The following is a 16,491-nucleotide window of genomic DNA, read 5'->3' on the forward strand; positions in this document are numbered from 1 at the left end:
GGAGGGCGTGTTGGAGGGGGCGGGGCGGGGGTCGACCGGCAGTAGTTGCACGGTGGGAGGGACAGCGGACTTGGTTTCTTCACCATCCATCCAGTCGTCTGTGTGCGGAGCGGTTATCCCGATTTGTCGGAGCAGTAACTGAAGATGGCTGACCTCCAGGTGTGTATGGAAGTAGTTGGCTGCTAATTTAAGAGCTGTTCTATATTCCGCTGCGTACCGTGAAATAAGCGACAGAGGAAGCCGTTAGCTGCTGTTCGATAGCGAGCTAACAGAATTACAGCGAGCCGTTGGTTCCGCATATGAGCACATGGGAACTAAACAAAATAGTATTGTTTCTAACCGGTACACTGGTGTAACGTTACACTGTTCCTGTTTGCTGTTAGCTAGCTAGCTGTGCTAGTGAGGTAGTGGTGGGACTTGATTCTTCATACTCTGCTCTACCGTTATCTGTGCATACATAAAACAGTTTATGCTAAATGTTAACAGCTTCTGTGTTTGGTTTATAATATCTGTCGATAGTACAATATTATGTGATAGCTACCCCCCCTTTAGTATTGGCAGGTGGGCTACAATTGAAGGTTATAAACGAAAATCGGGCATCAAAAGAAGATCAACATGGCCGCTGATATGCAGCTCTGCATGCCCGGTCACATGTTAGTTCACATAGTCGTTCACATAGTCCACCTGACAGCTGAGCAGTATCAGAGGTTAGGACTATGTGGAAATAGTGTTTGCATTCAACGTCTCCTCCCTGACCTTTGCCCTACAGCCATCTAGCTAGTGACACTGCCTGAGGGTGGGAAAGACTCCTGTCCACACTGGTAACAATGTCTCCACAACCACATGTTTGCTCCTCTTACTGATCCAGCTGTATTTCTGTTGAAGTGTTCTGAAGTTTCCTCACAGATGTTTCAACATTCTTCTTGTTCACTTTGGCCTAAAGTGTGAACTTAGATCTAACAGCAGCTGTGAAATGTTTCCAGTGCAGGTTGCTCTATTTTATCCTGTGTTTTGAGAGTTCGGTCTAGACCTGCTCTATTTGAAAAGTGTCCTGAGATAATTTGCATATGTAGTGCTTCTCTGGCAATAAGCAGAGAAAAAAAAATCTGTATTATTAATCCAAACCTCTAATCATTTTAGTAAGCCAGTGGGGTTTTGCCGTGTTTATAGGGGTCCAACTAAATCAATGGGCTCATTGTTTGTGAAGGCTTTAGCCTCCTTTCAGTTGCACTGCATTCATCTCCAGATTCACAGTCTGGGTGGAAGGAGATCAGGGACATGTGAAGCGGTGCCTAAAATCAGTTTGTGTCCAGATTGTTTTACCAGCCTCTCTTATCAGAGACAGGATATTGCAGCAGTGGACGTATATTTATTTTGGAACTATGCTCATAAAGTAATTAACAAACAAAAGGCACATGTGATGCAGGGTCAGGTAAAAAGAGATCTGCTCTGCATGAGTAAGTGCCAATAGCTCAGCAGAGGTGGATAAAGTTCAAATTGACCCTATTCACTGTCAGTATCTCCTCCAAACTCAAAATGTGAAACTACTGATGTAATACGCCCAGCAGGGCTCAAAAAGGAACTTTTTTCCTGAATGTCCGCAATTCTATGTTCTGTCAGAATTAACAACCATTGTCCTCCATTTCTTTTCACTCTACACTAGTGTTGCACGGTGCACCGATACTTCAAAAGTATCGCGATTCTCGGAAATTAAAAACGTCACGATTCCTAAATTTATTAGTATCGATACTTTTGAGAATGACCGCGTTCCAGATTTGTAAGAGACGTATTTCATGTTGGTGTGTGCAACGCGTGCTTCCAGTGCCTCCCTATGGACGTCTGTGTTTTTTCTCCTCACGCATGCAGCAAAGAAGCTGCAGCTGTCATGTGACAAACACTGTAACGAGATGGCTGCATGTGCGAGCACAAGTGATACTGTGGCCGCCGGTCCACGACTGGTAGAAAAAGATGACGCGAGGAGTGAAATATGGAAGTACTACCTTGCTGACAGTGAGGGCAAAGCTACCGATAAGTCGAGACCTGTTTGTCGTCAGTGCTACAAACAAATGTAAACAAAGGGAGCCAACACCTCCAACCTGGAGAAACACTTGGCCGACAAGCACGCTGAGTTGTACAAGGAGTTTAAAGACCGAGGTTAGTATGTGAAAGATAACACGACCACGCTCATGCCCTTAAATAAGTCAAATGAGTAGGCTATGGATATTTTTTATTTTGTGAGAAGTCACTATTTTGCACCACCGTAGTTTGACGAGGCTATCTAGAGAAATAGTAGGCTGACTATGGGCATTATCCTCATGGCTGACCAACAGCCTGCCTATGGCTAATTCAACATCTCTGAAAACGCAACTTTCACAGATAACGTTAATCATTTGCAAGCTGCTAAAATAAAGCACACAAACATCAGCTAAAATGATCTATAGGCTATATGATTATAATCAGAGCATGTGCATGTTTGTCACTGATTTATTTCTATTAGATTATTACAGCATTTAAAGAGCACAGACCGCAGAGGAGGAGGTGTATTTGTGAAACGCCTTGTAAGAAATGATGGACTCAAATATAAAGTTAACCATCAAAGAAATCAGACATTGAAGTACAGGAAACATTAGCCTATATTAATCCATATATCACAGCTTAAATAACATTAGGTTAACTCATTATTTCCTATTATTAATTATGGTAATGTTATGGTTAAGTAAATGTTAGCAGTTATCACTATAACCACTGCATATAGAGATGCTAAGTTAGTCACAAGTTATTGTTACTATCACACAAACTATTTAGATCCTCTGTTATGACAAATTTATCACCATCATATTTTAAATAATTCCATTTTCTTCTGCTACAGAAAAGTATCGAAAAAGTATCGAAATCGCAATTCTTGACTTGGTATCGGTATCGAAACAATAATTTTGGTATCGTGACAACACTACTCTACACAGAGAATACAGATTAATAACTTTGTTTCAGTAACTCGCATCACTTCATTGACTCACTCTAGTTCGCCACTTGAGTTCTAATAGCTATTCCTGCATTTATATCTGAATAACATATAAATGTACATATTTATGTGTATATAATAACATTATTTGTATGTATATATGTATGTACACGTGTGTGTGTGTGTGTGTGTGTGTGTGTGTGTGTGTGTGTGTTTATGTGTGTGTATGTATATATACAGTGTTTCTTCTATGTTGATTTTGGTGCAGCGGCCCGCCGCTGTTAAATTTCTGCCGCCACGGTATCAGAAATGGGGCAGACGCACAATGTAGTCCCGGTTGCCTTTTAAATGATCCTGCCAACATAATGCACCCCCATTGGCTGCCGCTCACATTTCAATTTAACAACAAGTAGAACTATTCAGAGGTTATTGGGGCTGTCCAGTTTAACTCCACGTACTGTTGTGTTGATGTAGCTTATTGTCAAATCGTATATATATATATATATTAATGTAGTAATGTGATCAGTATTGTTCTGAAGCTGTCCTCTCCTCTGCAGGCTAAATTTGACACAGCAGCAGCTGAGGTGAAGCAGCTGAAGGCGAAGCCGGCAGATGAGGAGATGCTGCAGGTCTACTCCCTGTTCAAGCAGGCCTCTGTGGGCGATGTCAACACAGGTGAGACTCCTGCCGCAAACAGTCACTGCTGTCATATATGCTCTCGCTGTAGATTGTTTTTCTCAGCTGTCAATGGTTTCAGACCGTAGGGAAAATTTCTCTGACCTCTGTACACAACAATCTTCCATCACTTGCTCTGATGGTGTGCACCTGTAAAAAGTGTCTGCTGGAAAGTAGGGCTGCATGATGTGGTAAAAACATCAGATTGCGATTATTTTGACAGATCTTTTGATAGGATTCATAATTAGTGTGGGAGTGATTGTTTTTGCATGTGAGATTTGTTGGGGTCTGTACCAAACAAACATATTAATAAACATATACATAACAGATTTTTTAATAAGTTTTACATATGGCGAAATGCTTATTCCTTCCATTTTGATACAAACATTAAAAATATAAACAGTTAGTTCATGGTTCCTCATTTGTTTGTGGTGAACATTATTCAGAATCTTGCAGCACCCTTCGGCCTGGCACCCACTTAGGGAGCCTCTTCCTCTAGTGACGAGCCAACCTGACTCCTGTTCCCACCTCACATGCTTTACACCTTCAGTGCAGAACGTTTCTCAGGGCTCCAGACTAACTTTCTGCATTGGTTGCACTGGTGTGCCTAACTTTTTTTTTTTTTTTAGGTGCACCAGCACAAAATGTAGGTGCACCCAAATTTTTCATTGCGTCGCCTTTAATGCCATAAGGTCACCTTTTTATTGCTCTCCATAACTTTGATATAATGTGAATGATTTTTAAACAAGAATAAGGTGTAGAGAAATGCTTGTCTTTATTTGAAGCACAATTATATATAAAAAGAAAAATAAAGTGTTTAAAGTGCTTCACTGAGCTGAAATTGAAACTAAATTTCAAACTGAAACACTAAGCAAAATAAAACATTTCCAAATAAAAGTTCGATACGAAACGTTGTTGACCCGCTCCCAAATGCACTATTTCCGGCCATATTCTGACCGCACTCCTGACAGTACACGCAGTGCATTGCGTTACGTCCTTTGTTGAACCTCAGCCAGGGAAATTGTCTCAGCCAGTCCTGTCTGAAGGAATATATTTTGGCCTTTTTAATTTGGGTCTCGGAGCCGGGCTCTATCCCAGACTCGGTTCTCTCCTCCTCTGGTTCTGAGTCTGATGCTGTCGCCGAACTTAGGACCGGGGATCGGCAATTTTTAAACACACACAATTTAACGCGGTACAAGACCACAGCCAATCAGAGGCAAAGACCCGCCCGAGCTCTGTCTCTTATTGGTTTAGAACACGATATGATCCTACCATGAGTGTTTGAGTTCGGTCACAGGAGAACACAGAGAGATGATGCGCTTGTGAAATAAATTTATGTTTTCACCCGGGCAGCGTCAGGTGCACCAGTGCGACCTAGAAAAATGATTAGTCGCACTCTTAAAAATTATGGTCGCATGTGCGACCAAATTGGTCGTGCTCTGGAGCCCTGTTTCTGCTAACTTGTTTGATTTCCTTAAAGGACAATTCCGGCGCAAAATGAACCTGGGGTTAATAACACATGTGTACTGAGTTGGTCCGTTCTCTGGGATATGTTTACATGTTAATCGACTGTGACCGGTTTTAGCACAAACCGCTAATTAGCTTATAATGCTAGCAAACGGGGCACAGAGTAACGTGAAAAGAAATCGCTTTTTATACCACTAACAAGACTCAAAATAGCACCACACTTACACGGTAGCATAATGAGGGCCCCTATGTATAAACCGAAGCATTCAGAACTTTGTAAGTGTACAGACAGTTTTATTAAGTATTAAAAAGATAGTTATTTTTAAACCCCAGGTTCATTTTGCGCCGGAATTGTCCTTTAAACCTGTTCACTTACATCTGACTTTGTCTTCCCTCTGTCTAAAGATCGTCCAGGGATGTTTGACTTCACTGGGAAAGCTAAATGGGACGCCTGGGAGAAGCAGAAAGGTACACATTCAGTCATGTAGATGGTTCTGTCCTTAAAGTCTTTTTCTTCACAAGGGAGACTTTATTGATACCAATGCCATTATTGATTCTGCTTATTGATCCAATTCTTTATCAATTCCCCATTGATTCTTCATCAATTTTCTGTGTGGGGAAAAAAAGTAGGCCTACACAGGTTTTGATCACCAGTGCAACAGTTGTATTGAGTGTGATCAGTGTAGAAACAAGGCCTGCATGTAACTCAGATGTGACAAAGCTTCGCTGTTAAACTGCTATTTAATTTGGAACCGGTTCTCGATCTCTATCCCTAATATTTGCGCAGCTTTCATTTAGGTTTTCTTAGTCAAAGAAAAACAATGCTAATGTTATAAACGTATCTTTACCCTCAGTAACAGACGTGCTGCTCAGTTGCAAGCAGTATAACTTGTATGCAGAGTGTTAAATACATGGCCTTCCTAAAGTTTAAGCCCATGTAGGGTAGAAATATGTTCAGTATATTGCTGGTGTTTGCACCATTAGTTGAAATGATTATTTTATAGACATTACATCTTTCTTTGTGAAATGCAGCCAGGCTCTGGACCATTTCTCCCTTTCCCCCATGACTGCTCCTTGTTGCAAGTTTCCAGCAGCATAGACAAGTTTGACACTATTGTTTTGCAACTGTCAGAAAAACATGCTGGCATCAATAAAAGGAACTGATAAGTTTGGAGTCATACATTTCCGAGGGATCGGACAATTTGGAACTAGTTCTTGATTCCCATCCCTCCCATCTAATCAGGTACTCAAAGAATCTTGTACTACTGTGTATAAAGTCAGCGTATAGTTCTCCCTTCCACTGCATTCATTTGCAGATTGACAGTGTGAATGGAAAGATTTCAGGGTTATCTCCGGTTGAGCTGAAGCCCAACCCCTGATCCATTTGTGTGCATCCTGTCATAGTTCAAAGTTCAACTCACAAACCATCTTATCAGAGAGCCTGGAAATATAAGAGTGAGCCCTAATCTTTTAATACCTGCTGATACTGAGTTTGATCACATACTTAGATTGTCCTTAATGCGGTTTGACTGACAAATTGAAATAATGTGTAGCTTTCTAAATTCAGTACATCTTACTTTTCACAAACTACTTGATCCAAATTCTAAAGGAATTCTGACTCAGAATTATAATGCTAACTATTGTGGTTTAGTTATTGATATGACATAGATGTAAGTATAAGTAAAGAATGTTGGAGTTGGGTGTTTACAGGGTACCGATACAGACCCGACTCCAGCCAAGTTTTTTCTTGGCCTGCCGTCAGGTTACTCAGGAATTGACGTAAATGATCGAAAACTGATATGGTTGGTCACTTAAACCAGTACAAATGAGAAGCTTCTAGCTGAATACACTGGGCTTTGTTAGTAGGAGGAGAGATAACAGCGCTGTTACCATCAGAGTTTAGCGACTTTAGCACAGTCAGTCACTGGTGCAAGCAAATCATTTTTCATATTCACACACTTTCAGTAGTGGAGTATGTGTCCACTATGTATCTGTATCTGGTCTTGGTCTGAAGGATACTGAGCTGCCAGTTTTCACTCTTATACAGTGAGCTCTGATCACATTGACTGTTGCAGTCTCAGTGAGTGATTTCAACATAGTCAGGCTGACTGGAGAGGAATTTGGCTTTATTACATCTTCGGTGGACTCAAAGGGTTACAGCAGTTCAGCAGTAGATACCTACTGCAACAGTTTACCAGTGTATCATGTTATCAGGCCTTACCACACTTTATATTCCCTACAGTAACTGTTTATATTCCTTTATCCACATTGTGCTGCTGCTGTGCACCAGCTGTGTTTGTTCTTTCTTCACTAAAGACAGAGATGTGAACTGAGCAGACTACAAAGTCATTCCTCAACAGGGGCGGCTGTAGCGCAGAGGCAGAGCGGGTCGTCCCCTAATCGGAAGGTTGTTGGTTGCCGGCTCCTCCTGCACACATGTCAAGTATCCTTGAGCAAGATACTGAACCCTGAATTGCTCCCGATGCCGTGCATCGGTGTGTGAGTGTGTATGAATGAGTTAGTTTCTGTTTGATGGGCTTTGCCATCACTGTGTGAATGTGTATGAATGAATTAGTTTCTGTTTGATGGGCTTTGCCATCACTGAATAAACGTGTGTGAAAGGGTGAATGTGGCATGTAGTGTAAAAGCGCTTTGAGTGGTCGGAAGACTAGAAAGGCGCCATACAAGTACAGGTCCATTTACCATCCATTACTTTATCATGTTGTCTTCACTCTCAACAATGTCCCCCAGCATCAGGAACAGACATGAAGTTTGATTTTTGAGGAGGCACAGGTCAGCTACAGAGTAGCTACTGGTGTAAAGGTGCATAGGTTCCTAAAGCCACAGGGACTTTAAAAGTCTAAAATGCAATTTACAATGCCAAGTCCTTAAAATATCTAAATATTATTATTTATTATTTTTTGACAGGTGTTAAAAATTGATTGGATTAATGTAGTTAGCGTTACTTGTATAAAGTTTATGGGCAAAGTTTGTATTGATTGTGCTGTAACAACTATTAAACCAATTCCCGATTTTCCTTCATATTCTTCATACTTTGTTGTCAGTAGTCAAATCTCTGTACTTCCTTTTGACATAAATGCAGCCATTTACTTTTGAGTAAATGTGCAGTCTGGTGAGCACAGTGTTGGTACAACCCAGAGAAACAATTGCCTGACTCAACTCAAGTAGTTACAATAAAATATTCTTTAACATCTACCGGTATATTCTTGTTTAATATCTTGTTTAATTGCACACCAGGTGGAAGTGATTAAAGTAAATAAAGGAGCAGTGCTCATTTATTCATTCATTTGTGTTTATGTATAAACTTGAATGCATTTTGATTTGTCATTAATTGTCAGGAAAGAGCAAAGAGGATGCCATGAACGAGTACATTGGACTAGTGGAGCAGCTGAAGCAGAAGTATGGAATTTAACGTCACCCAAGAACCACAAACCGCTGTAGAGCGCTGAGACCAGCACCAGTCGGCCCTCACCCCGTCACTGTGGAACGCCTTAAAACCCAGGGAGCGTGTCCTTACACAGCATGTGACTGCCTGGTGGACCGCTGATGGTCCCAATGAGTTGAAGCTGCAAAAACCACTGATAGAGACCATCCTCCATCAGCATACTTTAGTTAATGTTTTCAATCATGTGTATCTGCACAGAGTCCTGTAATTTCAATATAAAAGCCTTCTCTAAGAGCTGTGTTTGTGTGCTCTCATTTTACACAGAATGTTTGTATTATTGACACCGTATCTTATCCTCTGACAGTGAACACCGTCATCTAACTGCACATTCTAAGAACTGGATCAGGGCCTGTATACACATACATATAATATTGCCAGGTTCTTGCCAGTACACGGTATTATGAGGACATGATAAAATATGTTAATTGCTTCATCATCTGCCCACCTCAGTGCCTATAGAAAGGTTTCTGCAGCATCTTCATACTGTCATTTTTTACAGTTTAATGGACAAATCTGATGGTTTAAAATGAAGCTTCAGTGTTACTAAGTAATCCAGTAATGGTCATCAGATTAGCTTATTTTATTTATAGCAGCTGATCTTTTTTATATATATTAATGAACTGTATCTGGGATGCCTCACTACTACCTCAACCAAAGACCAGTGTCACGGTTGTATTTTTTTGAGATTGACTAATGTGAGCACAGAGCTCGATGCGGCTGTACAAATGCATTAGAGGAATGATGTAATTTCAGTGGAACTGTAATCATTTGAGAACCCATCTATAAGTAAAGTAGCTGCACTGAGCTCCAGCTCCATCAGGTAGTGCAGTAAGTGAAAGGGGCCACTCTGTGTACTTTTCTGTATGATCCCTGATCCCCCAACTGCACTGTTGGAAATGTTTGTACTTGTTCCAAAACTTGAGAAGATACATTTTATGGACTTTATACTGCAACTCCACTACTATCAGAAGGAAATATTTAACTTTTCACTCCATGGCATTTATCTGACAGCTGTACCGATTAAGACTACATAAAAAATATAAGATTATAAAACGCTTGGTTTAACCAGTAGTTCTTAACCTTTTAGGCTTATGACCCATTATGAAAAAGCAGTGTCTGGTTGGGGTGCCTCTTCATGTTACAGATAAGTTATTAGCATTGAGTGATTGAATTACATTTCTCCCAGGGATATTAAGAGAATAATTATGAAGACAAGCAGAGATATTCAGAGCTTCTTCCTCAAAAAAAAGAAAAGAGTCAGAGCCAGCCACAGCTTCTACCAGCAGTAGTGATGAAGAGCAGTCAGCTCCTCCTGCACAGGATGGTAAGTCATGCTTGGATAGTTTGAATTTACCATGTAGGCTCACATTCAAGTTGTTTGTCACTCCAGTTATACAATTACAACTGTCTGAAACATCACTACACAAGAACAATGGTTAAAACAGTTGTAAAAGACAGAAGAACCATAATAAAATGTGCATAATACATAAATACACACACGTATGTATGTATGCATGCATGTATGATTGTGTGAGTGTAAAAAAATAAATATATATATATACCCTATAAAGCAAGAACTTGTTACCTCTGTTGCACTTTGTTACTATTATTAGAATCCTCTATTGTGCATCTCTCTCTAGGATCTGTCCTAGGTTTCTGACTTTTAACAGGCAGTTTTTCCTTGCCCTTGTCGCCAAGTGCTTGCTCATGGTGGTACTGTTGGGTCTCTGTAATTAATGTTTTAAAGAGTTCGGTCTAGACCTACTCTATTTGAAAAGTGTCCTGAGATAACTTCTGTTATGAATTGGCGCTATACAAATAAAATTGAATTGAATTGAATTGAGAGTTTGAAGATTTACATAACATTACTTTATAGTATATACTTTGTTTGTAGTTAAGATTTGTTTGGTTTATGTTACAATTGTTTATTTATCACAAGTTAATTTATGAAGAAGCATCTTAACCATTTATGATTCTAAGTCTTAACTGTTTGATTTAAATAAACGTCTTAATTTATGCTGAATCAAAGCCAACGTTTCAATTTATACCTTCATCAGGGCCTTGGACATGAATACTGTCTGGGTTGAAAACCACTTTTTGCACATTTTCATACATCACAAGGCATCCAATAGAATGACATTATTCAGTCATCAGACCATCATCTGTGTTACCTGTATTGTTACCTATGTTTGCTTTACTAATTTAAGTGCCATCTTGTGGTTAAATAAAAACACACCTGGCAAACAACAAACCAAAAAAATTCAAATTCCAGTATCTCCAACAAATTATATCTAAGCTAAATAATAACATAAACTAAGCATGTAAAGAACAACAAATATTATTGTTTTTTTCCTTACAAGCTTAGTTTATCTTTTGCTTACAGATACACTTTTTAATAAGGTCCTATCTTTAAGCATTTTGGTTTGTTCTGTTGCCTGGATTGCTGTGTTTTTGTGTAACCACAAGATGGCGCCTCAATTAGTAAAGCAAACACAGGTAACAATACAGGTGACACGGATGATGAGCTGATGACTGATAAATGTTATTCTATAGGATGAGTTAAGAGCAGTTGAATTTTGCTACTCTAACTTGTGAAGAGACGAGGACTTTAATCCACTACAAGGAAATGGCTCTTAGAAAATGTGTACCCTATCCTGAACATAATTACTGATTAAAAATAGACATGTTAAAATAACCAGAGATACTTGAGGACTGTGATAGGTGGAAATGGAATATGACTTTTTTTCCTTTTTTTTTACCAGCATAGACACCTTTATTTGACAGTTACGAGACAGGAAATCATGGGAGAGAGAGGGGATGTGACATGCAGCAAAGGACCGGGATTCAAACCGTGGTCAGCTGCTTACGTATACGCATTAAACTTCGCTATGCCATGGCCACCCCACGCTAGCTTCGTGTCCCATCTTGGCCACCCCAGTAAAAATGTCCTGGATACGCCACTGGGTGCACACAGGATATTTTGGGGCTCGGGTTAGGTTGGGCCTGTTCTTTTGGGCTCGATCAAAGCTCTACCTTTAACATCAACAGATTTAGCAGATTCTGATCCAAAAAAGGTCAAATTGTTTAGACAGTTGACGTCTTTACTGATAAAGTGATGAGAAATACAGTGCAGTATATACAGTATTCACAGCAGTTAAGGCGACATTAAAGGGACATTTCATGCATGTAAAATGGAGTTGCTGTACAACGAATTACACAGAGGTTCACAAAGAGTCAAAAGCTGTAAAACAGTCTTTTGTCTCCAAAAAGAGAGAGCGATAAGGCTATGTTACATCAGAGTTTCAACAAAAAGAAGTCACATAAAAAATACATTTCCTCCCAGTCAGAAAAGTACAAAAATGTGAGTACAGGCCGTTTCTGGACAATGTATATACAAAAAATGAGTACAAATTAAATTAAAAAACAACCACACTGCTTTACGTTCTATTTAGCACACATTTACACAATTTACATCAGTGTCACATTTGTCAAAGTTCTACTCTCTGTTCAGATTAAAGGTGATGATGAAGATTTTCTCAGTTGCCAGAACAAAGATATAAATATAGAAGTTTAAAGTGCACATTCTGTTGGGGAAGCAGCTAGTTGGGTTTTATTTCTTTTTCCCAAAACACTGACGATGTGATGTGTACAGAACTGTGGATATGAGTCATATGAAGAAAAATTTACACACATTATGAACTACTACCATCTACAAACATCCATATTTTCTAGCTCTTTGCACCTTGGTGGCTGACCTGATCCTGATATTATTCTTGCCCACTGTTGTGATAATGAATCAGTTATGATTATGGGTTGGACTGTTTCAGCAGGCGTTCTACATGAAGTCAAAAAGATTTCACTTCAGGAATGAATGAAATGTCAGGAAGACAATTAGTTGCACAAAAATAGAAGTTATCCGATAACACTAGCTCATATATAGAACAATACATAATCAAGCTGCCCATAGTGTTGAAATACATGTTTTAATCATATATATGATATTGTGCATTATTCAGAAACTGATTAAAAAGTGTGGGCGCTTAAGGTTTGCTGCTGTGAGTGTTTCATGGTGAAATATACAGTACATGAAGAAACAGACAAACACATAACTCATCACTGCTTTTCAGATGTCGTGATAAATAATCTGTACACAGGCTATAGAACATTAAAATAAATATTTCAGCTAAAGTTTTATCACAAGGGTGTTAATGTTTGTTTTGGCAACTGTCAAATCCATCCAGTGGAAGGTTTCTGCCTTTTAACAGGTAGTTTTTCCTTGCCCTTGTCGCCAAGGTCTTGCTCATGGTGGTACTGTTGGGTCTCTGTAAATAATGTTTTAAAGAGTTCGGTCTAGACCTGCTCTATTTGAAAAGTGTCCTGAGATAACTTCTGTTATGAATTGGCGCTATACAAATAAAATTGAATTGAATTGAATTGAAGCATTTATTTATTTACTTATTTATTTGTGTTTACTGCTAAATCTTTAAGTAGCTCAAGCTTTGGATACCAAGCTGTAATATGTACAGAAATGAAACTTAATTCATTCAAGCCTGCTGGTTCACAAGTGTTAGACACCTGGTATGGTCTCCTTATGGCGTTTAGGGGAATGACGGCACAAGACCGGCCAAGATTTGGCTTTTACAGGGGTAGTAAGTAAATATGTGACAAAACCTAAACTGTTGGTTAAGAACTTTAAGCCAGTGAAAAGATTATTCACAGGCTCTTTATTTTATTTAACATGTTGAAATATTTCAACAATTCTTCACATTAAAGCTGCAGAAGGTAATTTCTCTAAAAACAACTGTTTGTCATATATGCTGACACTTTTACTGTATCCTGACAGTAGTACATAAAACAATATTTCAGATCAGTTTCTGACACAGGGAAAACCAGTAAAATGCACCAACGCTACTGTATCTCTGAACCATCAATTCCATGTGAAATCCTTTTGATAACTAATATTTTTTTCACACCCACTAACTGAGCTTCCCCCGAAACAGTTTGGATGCCCTCTGGGGAGTCCCATCCACATTTTGTAAAACTAACTTCTAGCCAGTGAAATTCAAATATTCCCCATTTTTATGGAGAGCCCCCTTAAGAAATGAGACTGTTTCATAACCAGTTAAAATTTAAATATGTTTAACAATCCAATTTCCTGGAAAAATCTGGGACAACTCAAGCCCGAAGGCGGGGTTAGCTCCACCGCTCAGGAGGCATATGTGTGATTAATAACTGCAGCCCCAGTTACCTCTGCTCCTCCTGTAATATACGTCCAGTCCATACAGACACACACATCATGAATCAACAAGCTATCTTGCATAATATGACTCAAACTAAAATTCATAAGATACAGGAAAGGGGGGAAAATTGTAGATCTGGTTTAATCATTCTCACACATAAAGCACCATTTTCTGCCCCCTAGTGGTCATAATCAATGAATGCAGCTAAAACAAAAAGACCAAACCAGCTTCAGAGGTTAAAACACTTTCAGCTGCTGAAAGCTGCAATTTGTTGTAGCTGCCAGTAGAAGTCGATAAAAATCAAAATTTACTTACTGCCCCTTTAGTCTTGGTTTGTACCAGGTCTCATCACCACATCATTCAAAAGGCCAACTGGCAATTCCCTCCCTGCGCGCGCATGCACACACACACACACACACACACACACACACACACACACACACACACACACACACACACACACACACACACACACACACACACACACACACACTTGAACATAGTGATTGATTGGTGTTTAACTTTTGTTTTGTGACTTTTTTTTGTTAGCAAACTGAATATTATGAAGAAACCACATCCAAAGTGAACATTAACTGCTGAAGTCGTTTCCCTCCGTAAGAGGTGAGAAAAGAGCAAATAAAAAAACAAACAGAGAGGCTTGATAAACAGAGTAGTATCCCCACAGTGGTATGTAGACTGAGACCTGGTTCAGGGACATGCAGAGAGCTCCAAACAAAGTCATAGTAAAACTTTTAGAAAACATACACCAATATACCTAAAATATATTAGAGAAAAATATTTTGGGGATATTTATCTTTTTGAATGTATATAACATTTCAAACACCTTATCTCAGCTTCTCTTATATTATAAATATCTTAAATAGAAATTGTGGTTAAAAGTGGTCCCCCTCTATGTTAAGACTTTTGGCTTTACAGAATTTAGGTTTTATTCTCTTCAGGGAACTGAAAGTGAGACACTAAAATCCTCAGTCCACACTTCACCTGAAAGCTCAGCAGGAAAACACCAGAAAATAGCTAATACTGCAAAATATCAGCAGGTCCCTGCGTCTATCTTTGTACACGAGTATTAGGGCTAAAAAAATGCAGATTTTTAGGAATAGTCAGCATTTTGAAATATGTAATATTATATGAATAAATTGTTATTTCAAGAAAAAAGTCATATTACAAGAATACAGTTGTCATTTTATGAAAAACAAATCATACTTTTGAAGAGGAAAGTTATAACATTACAAGTATAAAGTCACATCTTGTAATACTACTGCATTATTCTCAAATATAAGGAAGTTTTGTAATAAAATTACTACTAATATTACAAATGTTCTTGGAAAATGTTTTAGTCCCTCCAGGAAGTTGTGATGTTGCCTTTGCAACAATTAATGCAAACTCAACCAATCCCTGTGAATTCTATGCAACTTTTCTGCAAATTTGACCAATCATTGTAGTTTCCTGTGAGTTTCACAAATCACAGCAGTCCCCTGTGCAAAACGCCAATTTTCGTTAAAAAAACAGTAAAAGTTTCTCATGCATCACATTTTTTTTGGTAAAGCTGTGGTGAAATCAGACATTTTAGGCTGCAACAATCTCAATCTTTCTTGTAATATTGGTCCTTTTTTAAAGGCCCAAATACGGCTTTATTCTCATAATATGATTTTTTTCCCAAAATATTTTGACTTTATTCTTAAAGGCATTCACAGTGGCCCTACTAATGCTTTATATTTTTTGGTACCGGCCAGTGTAAGAATTTCTACAGAAAAAAAAAAAAAAAGGAAAGGGGGGAAAAAAGTGGAGTTGTAGATCATGCCCTTTAGTTGACAGTTTGTGTCTCTTGTGGTTACCTGAAGAATTTTCACTCACATCCCCCTGAAACTAACATCTTAAACATCTATAGAACCAGTCAAAAGCTGGTTCATTTTGGCTCTTCCACCAGTCTATCTGCTTGGCATTAAACTGTATTCCTACTCCATCCAACAGTTTCCTCTCATGAACTTGTTAACCAATCCATGTCTGACTGGTTCTGATCCCTTAATACCATTTAGCATCCTTAAATATAATAAAAACACTCAGAATGAGCACAGAGGTGTGTCATGGAATTATGTGATATGGAGTCAGCCTCTCCATTCGGGTGTGTGTTTGTTGTACGTGTCAGTTGGTTGAAGCTCTGCTGCTCATGTCAGGAGGGTGTGCTTGGAGGAGGCCTCGTCCACCAGAGCCTGGACTGTGACGCTCACCTTCACCAGGCCTTTCTCCTCCAGGATGTGGTGAGGGAGACACAGCTTGTCCTGGGAGACCAGAGTCAGACGGAGGAAAGGAGAAAGGTAAGGAGTGAAGGAGCAGATATAGAGGCAGAAGAGGGACAAGGGCAGCAGAGGATTTAGGCACAATGCTTATATGTGTAAGATGTGTTTCTGTAATGCCTGCATGCACAAAACCTCCCACTGTCTCTTCTTCACTATTGCTGAAAAAATAAATAAAAGGGCAAACAAATCCTTTCTACTGAGACTTTATCAAGTTCATACCAGGTCCGCACTGCTACATACTGCTTCCAAGAAGGGAAAATCTTAGCGTTGACTACCGGTAGCTCTCTCTCTCGTAGCCCTTTCACGGAGCTCCCGCAGCTCTTCGTCTGTATATTCCGGCTCGAAAAGATAAGGACGTCCATT

At 39.2% G+C, this 16,491-nt stretch overlaps 2 protein-coding genes across 3 annotated transcripts in view; one reads left to right on the plus strand and one right to left on the minus strand.

Annotated features, from left to right (window-relative positions):
* LOC127365382 (acyl-CoA-binding protein-like) lies at positions 1-8,804 on the plus strand. The gene is made up of 4 exons (XM_051403428.1): positions 1-159; positions 3,520-3,637; positions 5,510-5,572; positions 8,464-8,804. The coding sequence occupies exons 1-4, from the start codon at positions 145-147 to the stop codon at positions 8,535-8,537; spliced, it is 270 nt and encodes an 89-aa protein (XP_051259388.1). The 5' UTR covers positions 1-144; the 3' UTR covers positions 8,538-8,804.
* Positions 8,805-11,650: 2,846 nt separating this feature from the next.
* The window catches only part of lrch1 (leucine-rich repeats and calponin homology (CH) domain containing 1), a 137,368-nt gene continuing 132,527 nt past the window's right edge, over positions 11,651-16,491 (minus strand). For both annotated transcript variants that reach the window (XM_051403238.1, XM_051403234.1), the window contains one exon: positions 11,651-16,110. In XM_051403238.1, the coding sequence (XP_051259198.1) occupies positions 15,997-16,110 (114 nt within the window). In that variant the 3' untranslated portion in view covers positions 11,651-15,996. The remainder of the gene's footprint in view (positions 16,111-16,491) is intronic.

The sequence above is a fragment of the Dicentrarchus labrax genome, unplaced genomic scaffold, assembly GCF_905237075.1.
Source record: "Dicentrarchus labrax unplaced genomic scaffold, dlabrax2021, whole genome shotgun sequence".
Taxonomy (NCBI): Eukaryota; Metazoa; Chordata; class Actinopteri; family Moronidae; genus Dicentrarchus; species Dicentrarchus labrax.

Bases quoted from the DNA above. Each gene is read 5' to 3' on its own strand.
- LOC127365382 (XM_051403428.1), top strand. The intron at 3,638-5,509 runs GTGAGACTCCTG...CTCTGTCTAAAG, and splicing joins TGTGGGCGATGTCAACACAG to ATCGTCCAGGGATGTTTGAC. The intron at 5,573-8,463 runs GTACACATTCAG...ATTAATTGTCAG, and splicing joins CGCCTGGGAGAAGCAGAAAG to GAAAGAGCAAAGAGGATGCC.